The sequence below is a fragment of the Protopterus annectens genome, chromosome 1.part0 (assembly GCF_019279795.1).
Source record: "Protopterus annectens isolate FY-2018-M chromosome 1.part0, PAN1.0, whole genome shotgun sequence".
Classification (NCBI taxonomy): Eukaryota; Metazoa; Chordata; order Ceratodontiformes; family Protopteridae; genus Protopterus; species Protopterus annectens.
In genome coordinates, this window is record NC_056725.1 from 516,556,713 (window position 1) to 516,570,595 (window position 13,883).

The 13,883-nt window shown below is 37.5% G+C and overlaps 1 protein-coding gene across 1 annotated transcript in view; it reads right to left on the bottom strand.

The window, feature by feature from the left end:
• Positions 1–13,883, bottom strand: part of ABCC10 (ATP binding cassette subfamily C member 10) — a 1,243,619-nt gene that overhangs the window by 574,526 nt on the left and 655,210 nt on the right. Inside the window, exon 11 of the mRNA XM_044061090.1 lies at positions 9,046–9,235. Within this exon, the coding sequence (XP_043917025.1) occupies positions 9,046–9,235 (190 nt within the window). The remainder of the gene's footprint in view (positions 1–9,045; positions 9,236–13,883) is intronic.

Sequence of the window (13,883 nt, forward strand, 5' to 3'; positions counted from 1 at the left end):
AAGATCACTACTTAAGTTTTTAATTAAAAATAGAAGTAAAATTTCCTTGACACCCTTTACAAGGCTTCAAATCCCTGCTCCATTTTGGAATTCCACTTTGTCAGCCAAAGCAGGTTTCCTTACAATTAAGACCTATGAATTATATTTTGTCATTTTTTGCAAACGAATGTGGCCACATTAAATTACTTTTCTCCCGCCATATCTATTACCAAAACCTTACAAATTAGGAGTAAAATAAGGAAGCTGGCTTCCTGGTTCCTCAATATGTTTGACAAAGAAAGGGAGATATGCCTGTGAAAGGATTTAGATTAAGGTTCGTGTTCTTAACCTGATCATTCTGGTAACGTAAAAAGAATAAATATTTTTTGTTAAAATTCGCCTTACTCTGAGCTTCTGAAGTTATTGAAATCACATAAGTTTATTGTCTCACCAAGCAACCCTGTAATACAAGTCATTTTATATAGCCTATCTCTACCTTAGCAAAATGGGTTGAGCTATACCACAAAAACATTGTTGGCATAAATGTGGGCAGCTTGGCTCTTGGAAACGTGTGGTGGAGTTGCTTCAGGTTGCAAAAGTCTTGGTTGAAGGTGGTAGAGTTGTTCTTTTCATTGTTTTCATTCATGCAGTGGATATAAAAGGTTTACACACCCCTGTTAAAATGCCAGGTTTTTGTGATATAAAAAATGAGACCACAATAAATCATTTCAACACTTTTCCCACATTAATCTGACCTATAACCTGTGCAATCCAATTGAAAAACAAGCAAATATGTTAGAGGAAAATATATATAAAAAAAAGTAAAATAAGCTGGTTGCATAAGTGTGCACACAATTAAACTAATACTTTGTTGAAGCACCTTTTGATTTAATTACAGCATTCAATCTTCTTGGGTACACACCTGCCATCAGTTAAAGAGACTCTGATTAACCCCAAATAAAGTCCAACTGTCCTAGTAGGATTTTCCTGACATTTACTCAGTTGACTGCTAAAAGCCTACAAAGCATCAAAGGGATCTCATTGCTGAAAGGTATCAGTCCGGAGAAGGGTACAAAAAATTTTCCACAGCATTGGATATACCATGGAACACAGTGAAGACAGTCATCAAAAAGTGGAGAAAATATGGGACAAAAGTGACGTTGCAAAAAACTGGACATCCCTCCAAAATTGACAAAAAGACAAGACGAAAACTGATCAGGGAGGCTGCCAAGAGATCTAAAGCAACACTACACACACTCTGTAACTCTACTTTTACCCTTGTTCTTGTTCAACTTGAGGTTGTTCTGGCTTCAGTCTTTTCATTCATTCATTCAGCCTCATCTGTTGTTCTCCAGTTTGATTCCATGCAAGCTGTCATTAAATGTATTAACATTATCAAGCCCTTTGATTACCAGTGTTAACTGCTTTCTGTAATACTATATGAAATGAAAGTCTTAGAAATTGTGTACCCTCGCAAAGGTGGATGAACAGCATACAGCCTGGAACTTTCTTTATAAGGTTTTACAAAAATCCCTAGTTTGCATCAAGCACAAATACTTCCCACAGCATGGTAGATGTCACTCTTCAGTTATACAAAACTTTTTTTCAGGGCTCAATGACTCATAAAAATACAAATTCTGAATGGCTTCACAACAATAATAATCCTGTTCACCCAATTCAGTAGACTGTTATTTTTTTTTAATCGTACTAATTTCCTCTGTGCATATAACTCTTTTTCAGTTCTATTCTGCAAAATGACTACACCTTCCACTGCAGCATGTACTACATAAAGCTCTGTAGGAGGCTGATGAATATTAATGATAAACTCCTGTTTAACACACCAAACCCATAAATAAATCTTTATTTTCTAAGAAAATAATCAGTCTGACCTTATTCTGATCCACACATTCACTACACATTCACCCTATGAAGTCTTTTTACCATGCAATGCTTCTGACAAGTCAAACAATTCAATATTGAAGGTTCATAGGCAGTATCAATTATGTGAAATTGAAACATGCACTTTTCATTCATACATTTACATATAAACACTTTCTGACCTTCTAATTTTACATGCTATCCAAAATGCATAAGCAATTATACAACTGCTTCAGATTACTCCACTTCCTATCCAGTGCATCACATATTTTGAAAAAAAAAAATTTTTAATTATTAATTTGGAGAGTTTCTTCTCATATTCCCAGATCAGTTTCAGGTAGCCATTTTTGGTACATTTTATCTTGCACACTGTTCACACTATGCACATTCTCAAAAAATGATGCCCACAAATAACACTCTGCTCTATTATGTACAATCATTTGAACTGTGAATTAATTTATCTTATTCTCTGCAGTTTATCAAAATGAGGACGTTTTATTTTTAACATGCCTACAGTCACATTTTGTGCACAAGGCTTTTCCTATGCCATGTTTCCCTATCTTCTTATATTTTCCAGGTACTTTTTATCTCCTTTTACTCGTTTTGTTTTCTGTTTTTCTGTCTCACAAGCAACTCTACACACAACACACTCTTTGGCAGCCCTTTTAATTGTGAGAGGTCACTTCCCTCACTCTGCACACATTAATCAGTTTAGCACTACAGCCTATTCTCTCAGTACTCTGTTCCTCATCTATAAACTTATGATAACACATATGATCCTGTTTCACATTAATTACTTATGCGGCTCACCAGAGTCACTGTTCTTGGCTTGATTCTCAAAGTTAATAATATAACCATGAACAGATTCTTCCACTGCAGTATTGCAGTTGTCTGTGCATAGTCTATCTTACCTTTGCTTTCATTTTTAGGAAAGAAGACTGGTAGTTGAGCATATTAATTCATAGAAACTGATAAAGGTACCATAAGTGCCATTTAAAATTTACTACGAAAGTTACATGCAAATAAAATATTTGACGTGCATTCATATAAAAAAGTGATGTTAGATTGGATATTTTTGTGCATGAAACATTGATACCTTCAAGATATGATTGATTTGCCACTGGCAAGGGGATACCCAGCAGACCCCAAGGGAGAATCTGGGCATTGATACAACTAACTAACCAACTAACTAAATAAATAAATGAATGAATGAATGAATGAATGAATGAATGAATGAATGAACGAATGAATGAATAAATAAATAAATAAAACCCTTAAGTACTAGACTCTGAAAGATATATCTGTTCTCTACAACGTCTATTCTCTCAACTTTTTCAGAAAATAGTTATACCAAATTAACCACAGTATTTGATTTATTTAATTTCAAACTTACTAGAGCTATGAATTTAAGATCATTACTTAAGTTTTTAATTAAAAATAGAAGTAAAATTTCCTTGACACCCTTTACAAGGCTTCAAATCCCTGCTCCATTTTGGAATCCCACTTTGTCAGCCAAAGCAGGTTTCCTTACAATTAAGACCTATGAATTATATTTTGTCATTTTTTGCAAACGAATGTGGCCACATTAAATTACTTTTCTCCCACCATATCTATTACCAAAACCTTACAAATTAGGAGTAAAATAAGGAAGCTGGCTTCCTGGTTCCTCAATATGTTTGACAAAGAAAGGGAGATATGCCTGTGAAAGGATTTAGATTAAGGTTCGTGTTCTTAACCTGATCATTCTGGTAACGTAAAAAGAATAAAGATTTTTTGTTAAAATTCGCCTTACTCTGAGCTTCTGAAGTTATTGAAATCACATAAGTTTATTGTCTCACCAAGCAACCCTGTAATACAAGTCATTTTATATAGCCTATCTCTACCTTAGCAAAATGGGTTGAGCTATACCACAAAAACATTGTTGGCATAAATGTGGGCAGCTTGGCTCTTGGAAACGTGTGGTGGAGTTGCTTCAGGTTGCAAAAGTCTTGGTTGAAGGTGGTAGAGTTGTTCTTTTCATTGTTTTCATTCATGCAGTGGATATAAAAAGTTTACACACCCCTGTTAAAATGCCAGGTTTTTGTGATATAAAAAATGAGACCACAATAAATCATTTCAACACTTTTCCCACATTAATTTGACCTATAACCTGTACAATCCAATTGAAAAACAAGCAAATATGTTAGAGGAAAATATATAAAAAAAAAAAAAAAAAAGTAAAATAAGCTGGTTGCATAAGTGTGCACACACTTAAACTAATACTTTGTTGAAGCACCTTTTGATTTAATTACAACATTCAATCTTCTTGGGTACACACCTGCCATCAGTTAAAGAGACTCGGATTAACCCCAAATAAAGTCCAACTGTCCTAGTAGGATTTTCCTGACATTTACTCAGTTGACTGCTAAAAGCCTACAAAGCATCAAAGGGATCTCATTGCTGAAAGGTATCAGTCCGGAGAAGGGTACAAAAAATATTCCACAGCATTGGATATACCATGGAACACAGTGAAGACAGTCATCAAAAAGTGGAGAAAATATGGGACAAAAGTGACATTGCAAAAAACTGGACATCCCTCCAAAATTGACAAAAAGACAAGACGAAAACTGATCAGGGAGGCTGCCAAGAGATCTAGAGCAACACTACACACACTCTGTAACTCTACTGTTACCCTTGTTCTTGTTCAACTTGAGGTTGTTCTGGCTTCAGTCTTTTCATTCATTCATTCAGCCTCATCTGTTGTTCTCCAGTTTGATTCCATGCAAGCTGTCATTAAATGTATTAACATTATCAAGCCCTTTGATTACCAGTGTTAACTGCTTTCTGTAATACTATATGAAATGAAAGTCTTAGAAATTGTGTACCCTCGCAAAGGTGGATGAACAGCATACAGCCTGGAACTTTCTTTATAAGGTTTTACAAAAATCCCTAGTTTGCATCAAGCACAAATACTTCCCACAGCATGGTAGATGTCACTCTTCAGTTATACAAAACTTTTTTCAGGGCTCAATGACTCATAAAAATACAAATTCTGAATGGCTTCACAACAATAATAATCCTGTTCACCCAATTCAGTAGACTGTTATTTTTTTAATCGCATCTAATTTCCTCTGTGCATGTAACTCTTTTCAGTTCTATTCTGCAAAATGACTACACCTTCCACTGCAGCATGTACTACATAAAGCTCTGTAGGAGGCTGATGAATATTAATGATAAACTCCTGTTTAACACACCAAACCCATAAATAAATCTTTATTTTCTAAGAAAATAATCAGTCTGACCTTATTCTGATCCACACATTCACTACACATTCACCCTATGAAGTCTTTTTACCATGCAATGCTTCTGACAAGTCAAACAATTCAATATTGAAGGTTCATAGGCAGTATCAATTATGTGAAATTGAAACATGCACTTTTCATTCATACATTTACATATAAACACTTTCTGACCTTCTAATTTTACATGCTATCCAAAATGCATAAGCAATTATACAACTGCTTCAGATTACTCCACTTCCTATCCAGTGCATCACATATTTTGAAAAAAAAAAAAACATTTTAATTATTAATTTGGAGAGTTTCTTCTCATATTCCCAGATCAGTTTCAGGTAGCCATTTTTGGTACATTTTATCTTGCACACTGTTCACACTATGCACATTCTCAAAAAATGATGCCCACAAATAACAATCTGCTCTATTATGTACAATCATTTGAACTGTGAATTAATTTATCTTATTTTCTACAGTTTATCAAAATGAGGACGTTTTATTTTTAACATGCCTACAGTCACATTTTGTGCACAAGGCTTTTCCTATGCCATGTTTCCCTATCTTCTCATATTTTCCATGTACTTTTTATCTCCTTTTACTCTTGTTTTGTTTTCTGTTTTTCTGTCTCACAAGCAACTCTACACACAACACACTCTTTGGCAGCCCTTTTAATTGTGAGAGGTCACTTCCCTCACTCTGCACACATTAATCAGTTTAGCACTACAGCCTATTCTCTCAGTACTCTGTTCCTCATCTATAAACTTATGATAACACATATGATCCTGTTTCACATTAATTACTTATGCGGCTCACCAGAGTCACTGTTCTTGGCTTGATTCTCAAAGTTAATAATATAACCATGAACAGATTCAGTGGGCTTATAGTATACCATGAAGAAAAACTAAATACATGGCAGTTAGTTGTTATGCTTCCAGCAACTCAGACTTTTGCCTCATTAGTATATTATATTTTTCACTTACTCCGAATTCAAACATATGATAGCAAGATGTACCTTTTCAAACTTCTGAAATATTCCACTCACAGTCAGCATTAAATCAAATTTCTGGAGCCACAGATTTCAGTTCTCACACAAAGTACTCTGAAGACAGGTGTTACCAGGTGGCTGCAGTTGAACTATTTTGCAAGAAAAGATGAACAACATAATTTTTATTACTGCTGACACATGTACATAGAAAGATATCATCGCTCTGCTTCTAATGCCAAGTAAGATTTAGATCTTCAGGATGGTCTAAAGAATGAGCCAGAGATCAGATACATGCGACCAGCCTCACTGACGTGCATTTCAGACTGCTCAACTGAAGAGGATACCAGAATGCAAGATATTCATTCTTAACAGACGGCCAGAAGCATTCACTTTTTAAAAAGCTATGCACGTTATTACAATTGTTTAAGAGGAACTTGAAGAAGTACATCTGAATGAGTAGTTAGACCACTCTGTAGTCTGTAACTGCATGGACAGCTTCCATGTCAGTGTAGAAGGCACTTCTCTATGTATCGATTAGTGTGAGTAGTCACAACAAGAACCAATGTGAAATTCAGTTAACTTATTTATTTATTACTATTATTATTTATTTTACATTTGTTTACCGGGATAGTCTGACTGGATACATGTCCATTTTCAGTGGAGGCCCGGGGAGAAAAGGTCCAATTAGACAAATTACAAAAATAACATTTAAAAAATATAAAATATAAAAAAGTATATAAACAACATTTACAACAAAGAATAAAAAACAAAGCGAGTATGTACAAAGGTTTGTGGTGTTCCCCAATAGGGATACACAATTCCCATGGTCAGACACAATTTAAAGGCAGGACACATTAGATAGCATACAGAGCTTACCTGTTTGACATTTAGAGATTCTCCTTTCACTATTTAATTTAATCAGGACTGGTACACAGGCAGAGCCAGTTAATTTTGAGATACTGTTTGAGGTTATTTTTGAATAGACCTATGGAGGACTGTAGGGTTATATGGTTTGGCAACTAATTCCAGGTTTTTCCAACAAAGTTAACAAACAGGGATTCACCAGCAGCATTGTTAGCTTTGTGGGTTTGGATGAGTAGTTTGTTGGCTGATTGCAGGGATCTCAACTGGATTTGTTACTGTAAAGATAAGAATATGTTCTCTGACCCTGGCAATGTAGGGCAAGAAACCTATAGCAAACCAATATTCTATCAGTAATGAGTTCTACTACATTTTGAAGAAATCATGCCGGTTAACACATGACTGATACATAAAGAACTGCCCACACCTATTCAAAGGATATGGCACTACTAGAGACACCTTCAAGACGATCAACCTATTTCTAAAAAAGAATGCAACACTTTATGAATACATCCTAGTGTTGTGCACAGCATTACCTACTAAACAGCACTGGCTGGACCAGCACTATACCAGGTCTCTGCAACATAAGCCATATCAACTTCTTGAGTATGATAACTAATAACTATCCTCTTGTTCTTGAGCTACCTGCAATAAACAGGGATAATCCCGTCCATTACATTATTTCACACAGCATACATCTGTTTTAGACCCTAAATGTAATCCAGTGATTGCAGCTGTACCTCTGAGGGAAGCTTCTCTCAATATAAGGAAGAAGTTTACATATTTTTAGTAAACTAAAGCGCTAACATACAGTTTTTGTTTCCTAGCGTGGTGCTTTTTCCATGTTTTATTTTTTCCCTCAATATAATGCTTTCTCTAAACACCTAACCACACAGAAATATTGTTATACATCTTAAGGAAAACAATACCATCAGAAGAGATAAACATCCCTCAAAAGAAAAGAGTACAAATCCCATTTGGAGAGAAGGAAAGCCAGTACATTTCAGCAAGTATTCAAACTGCATGAATGACTACAGCAAACAAGAACACAGATCTACAAATAAAAAATAATAATATTCAGGATACAGAAAAATTATACAGTCCCCCTTCCAAAAAACAGAAGATAGAGAGTACAGCAGATGGCTCTAAGGAATGATCTCCAGACGTTAGGTCTTTCACAATTGATGGAATACAATTAAGACAGATGGTAAACACTGCTTTTTAACAATCAGCAGTATGCCTCTAACATATCACAACCCCTGGAAATAATGATGCAAGAAATAACCTCAGCTTGGCAAATCAATTACACAACACTATCAAAACTATATGAAACCAGCTACTGATAATAAAGTCAGTTTAATGCTAACAACCAAAAATGCACTAAAGGATTAAAGAACAGGTGATTAAATAGTACAGCTGAAACAGTAAGCCAGTGACCAATCCATTCATCCACAAACCCTTTTTTCCCATTTTTGCACATGGAGTCATCCAAAGGTTAGGATATTTTGCTACTGGTACTGTAAATCCAGTATGGGTTAAATGAAACACATAACTGTTAAATAAAGATTTTCAAAGTTAAATATCATGCTTCATTGATGTCAAACATTTAAAAGGCAATGTACAAATGCAATATGCAGAAACTGTACAAGATGAACACCGTGAAAAGGGTAAAATATTAATTCCATTAAATTAGAGGCAAAAACACAGTATATAATTCCTTTTCTATTCTCACTGGCATGTGTACGGCTAAATAGAAACAAGAAAAAGGCACTTGGGATTAATGCAGTTACTTGGTATTTTTAAAGGGGACCATGGAACATTGTTGTGGTTAAAAGACTTGCTAAAATCAGGCTACTGCAACACAACTTGTTTGCAGTTAGTTGCACAGATGCCCTACAATTATACAACCAACTACAGGTACAAGATACACAGTTGTCAGGTGGTCATTAGATCTGTGCATATATGTGCTGCAAGGCTTCAAGACTTGTGATTGAGGAACTACGCATATGACTAAAAATAAGTCAAATACAAGCAATCTAATCAAACTGTAGTTATTAGTCTCTGAATTACCTGTCTTTACAATTCTTCCACTGTCCATTAACACAACTTTATCTGCCATTTCCAAAAACTCTATTCTGTGGGTGCAGAGGATCCTAGTCTTGGACTTGAGAAGGCCAAGAATGCATTTTTCCATTATGTGATCAGCAACATCACTGTCAACAGCAGACAGAGGGTCATCAAGAAGGTACATGTCTTTATCCTGTAAAATGGTACGAAGGAAAAAACAGAAAACAAGAGTGAGCTGTACTCAGAGGTAAATACTACATGCAGGTAGAAACAACAAGCAGTGCTATAACAGAATTGCCCGCTTTGCTGCAAATTGCTCATATAGAACTCATCACTGTACTGCTCTGAGACAGCTCCACTGGCTTGAACTGCCCAACCTCCTAACCTACAATCAGCTCTGCCTCTGTCATTCTATCTATTACCTCCCCAATAAGTGTCCTGCCCTCAAAAACCTAGTACAACATCACTCAGCCAAAAGGCCTCTTAGATCATCAAGCAAACTACTACTAGAAGTCACCAACAGCTACAATAGCTTTGGAGACACACTATATAGTAGTTCAGTGGGTAAAAAAATGGAACTCTCTCCCCACAAGCATAGAAAACACATCGTCCAAAGCCTCCTTTAAAAACCTCATTAGGCAACATCTCAAGCAACGTTGGCAGTGCCATGACTGCTCCTCAGGCTTGTGAAAGCGGATAAGGTACACATACTAAACCTAGAGTACTTGATAATAGTTTTCACTCTTACTCACAAACACTGGCCAATGTACAATGTATGTACTGTACCTGTGTACTATGTAAGTATTCCACCTATGTTCCAAATTACAGCTGTACACCACAAATCTATTAATTACCTTTATTTTTAAATTAATATTTTCTTGTTTCTTCTCTCCACTATAACTTTTGATGTGTTGCATATCACTGTAAAAACATATCTATTGTAATTTGTGTGTATACTGATCATGTCTAAATATCTAAATGCATCTGTAATTTTTCGATGTGGAGCTTTTCTTCCCGGGCCTCTGCTGAAAAAGGCCCTTTTCGGCTCAGTCAGACACCCCCGGTTAACAAATGTAAAATAAAAAATAAATAATAAATAATAAAATATTCACAAATGTGTTTAATGCACCCAAAAATTCATACCAAGTACTATGTATAATATTTCACAAAAATGTAATTGTTAAATGTTAAATGCACTAACTGGACTCTATACCTAAATGGATGGCAATTCAAATTCCTAAAAACAAATACATAAATTAACACTAATTAATCGATCAAGTAAAAGATTTCATTTCACATGGCAGAGTACTTCAAAGATATTTATTTTAAAAACACAAACAGGTTAGAAAGAAAATGTGTATTTATCTATAATATTATTTTTATCTGCATAAAAAATATACATAAAAAAAGAAGTTATGTACTCACCATAATGTTCCATGTGTGTTGTCCATCTCGCCTTCATTCTTCACTGGTTAGGTTCAGAACTAATCCTCAGTTCTGACTCGGCCGTATAAAAAAGCTTGAGGTCTTCCATTGGCTCGTGGCTGTATCCCTGTCCGATCATGCCCTAGGAAAGCTCCGCAGATCTTGTTTGCTGATAACAACAGTTACCCAATGGACTATTTTAACACCCTATAGAACAATGAAGAAGATAAGAGAACATTACGTGCCAAATGGAACCGCTCGGTCCTCCAGGAGCCAAAGGCTGGGGGGGATGCAAGAATGAAGGCGAGCTGGACAACACACATGGAACATTATGGTTATGGTGAGTACATAACTTCTTTATGTGATGTTGTCCTATCTCGCCTTATTTCTTTACTGGCTGGGACAGCATCCCTGTGCATCATATTTCTTGGGAGGCTCACGGGAGAATATTCTTCAGAACAGTGGACCCAAAGGAGGCCCTGTTCCTGGAGGCCAAATCCACTTTGTAAAGAGTAATAAAGGTATGAGGCCTTGCCAATGTTGCAGCAGCATAAATGGCATCAATTGGTAGTCTAGTGCGAAAAGCAGAAGAAGCTGCTATGGCTCTCGTAGAATGAACATTGACTTTACAGGGAAGACGTTTGTTGTTAGATCTGTATGTAAAAGTAATACAATCTGATAGCCATTTTGAAAGTGTGACCGTAGATACAGGAGCACCTTTCTTAGCTTCTGAAAATGAAACAAATAATTAGTCAGATTTTCTGAATCCTTTGTCCTATGTAAGTAGAAACGTTAATTGCCTATGTATATCCAGTTGGTGTAGCATATATTTTGCCTTGTTGCCATAGCTGGGAAATAAACACTGGTAGTTCTATGGACTGATTTAAATTAGACTCTGAGCATACTTTTGGTAGGAAGGATGGGTTTGTTCGAAGGGATACTCTGTCTTTGTGGAAAAGCATGTAGGGGGGCTTTAACGATAATGCTTGCAGCTCTGAAACCCTTCTAGCAGAAGTGATGGCAATCAAAATAATTGTTTTCCATGTTAAGAACTTGAAATCACAGGATGATGCAGGTTCAAAGCAGGGAAGAATCAAACAGGACAAAACAAAGTTTAGGTCCCATGATGGTAGAGGAGTCTTAATGGATGGTCTTAACAAAAGAGGGCTTTGCATAGTCTGTGAGACATCAGATATGGAGCTAAATCATTTATGTGACAATTAGATATCGATGCTATCTGGACTCAAATGGTAGCTGCAGCTGCACCTTCATTAAATAGCTTGGTTAGAAATTCAAGAATAGAACCTATAGGAGCAGAGAAGGGATCAATGTGATTACTTAATGCCCAGGAAGAGAATCTTTTCCATTTGCTCATGTATAGTTTTCTCATTGAAGCCTTATGAGACGAGATCAAGATATGTTTCACAGAAGGAGAAAGGTTCTGGAGCCTGACTATATTTGGAATTGGAGCAGCCAAGCTGTCAATTTGAGGGTTTGAAGAGAGGGTTGGAGCGTTCCCAATGTATGAGTCATAAGATCTGGAACTGGGTCCAGAACCCTCGGCTCTTCCTGAAGATGAGGCCAAAGGAAGGGGAACCAAATTTGCTGAGGCCAGTATGGGGCGACGAGAATCAGACTGCTTCTCAATAAGCTGGCTTTCTGAAGAACTTTGGGTATCTAGGGAAAGGGAGGGAAGGCATAGAGGAGACCCGATGGCCAACCATATACAAGCGCATCCCTTGGTGACTCCCCCAGAGGGGGGATTAGGGCAAAATAGCTGCTGCATTTGGCATTCACAGATGTGGCAAAAAGGTCACAGCAAGGCTGGCCCCATTTGTGGAAAATCATCTCTGCTACTTCTTGTTTTAGGGACCACTCATGAGGCATCAGAATCGCTCTGATGAGTTTGTCTGCTATCACACTGGATTTCCCCGGGATGTGCGCTGCTATCAGAAAGCGTTGGGAGGAGGTCGCCCACTGCCATACTCTCAGGGCCTCTTGACAAAGGGAGTAGGACCTGGTTCCTCCTTGTTTGTTTATGCACCAAACAAATGACATGTTTTCTGTCTGTAGTGCAATAGTTCCCAGCAGAAGAGAGTCCTAAAGTGCCTGCAATGCCAAGAGCACCGCTCTCATCTCTAGGACACTGATGTGCAAATGGGCCTCGTGATCCTGCCAAGTGCCTTGGACTGTCCTTCCCAGATGATGCGCACCTCCCCCCCGCCATCTGGGAGGCGTATGTGGTTACTGTGGCTAAAGGCTGTGGAGGGACAAAGGGTTGACCTGATGTTACATGAGTGGAGTGAAGCCACCAGCGAAGCTCTTTCTTGCAGGACTCTGTTATCAGAATTTGGTGGGACATGGGTAGTTCCTGCAATGACCACTAAGTGAACAGTAGCCACTGCAGAATTCTCATGTGCATGCTAATGGAACTAAGTTTATTGCCACTGCCATGGTTCCCAAGACTTTCAGAACTGTTCTTGCCTGTAATCTTTTCTTGGAAAGAAGGTTTAAGACCTGATGTCGCAGAACTAAAACTCTTTCTGGAGATAGTTTTGCCATAATTTCTGTTGTTTCTAGATGTGCCCCTATAAAAACGATATGTTGAGATGGCAACAAGGCAGATTTTTTGTAATTTATCACGACTCCTAGGTGAGAGCAGAGAACTAATGTGGTGTCTCTTGTTTTTAGTAGCAGGTGCTTGGAGGTGGTGGTTAGGAGCTATCGTCTAGATACGGAAACACTCGGAATCCTAGACGTCTCAAGTAAGCCGTGACCACTGCCACACACGAACACTTTCAGGGCTGCAGTGAGACCAAAGGACAGAGCCTGAAATTGGTAATGATTGGCTACCAGCCAAAAGTGCAGATGACTCCTGGATGGCCTGTCCATCTTTATGTGGTAGTATGCATCCTGAAGGTCTATAGAATATATCCAATTTTCTTTTCCCAGAAAGGGAAAAATTGACCTCAGTTTTACCAAATGGAACTTTGTCTTTTTTACTGATTTGTTTAATCTGCTGAGATCCAAAATGGGCCTCCAGTCCCCTGTTCTCTTTGGCACTAAAAAGAACCTTGAGTAAGCTCCAGATCCTATCTGGTCTGTGGGGACTACATGGATGACTCTTTTGTCTAGCAACTTTTGAATTTCTAGAGTTGCCTGTTCTCTATGATTGGGTGGAACGTCTAGGGTGTTCTTTATGTTTGGGAAGGGATGGCAAAAGAGTATAAAGTAACCTCTGGATATGATACTTTGTACCCACTTGTCTTTTGTTATTTCTAGCAAGGCTTCTGGGTACAAAGATAAGTGACCCCCGACTGCTTCCTGAGATGGACAGGTGGGGCTCCCTTCAAGAGCGCTGAAAGGGCCTACCATGGAATGAATCCCTGTTGCCCTGATTTTGCGGACCCCCTCTG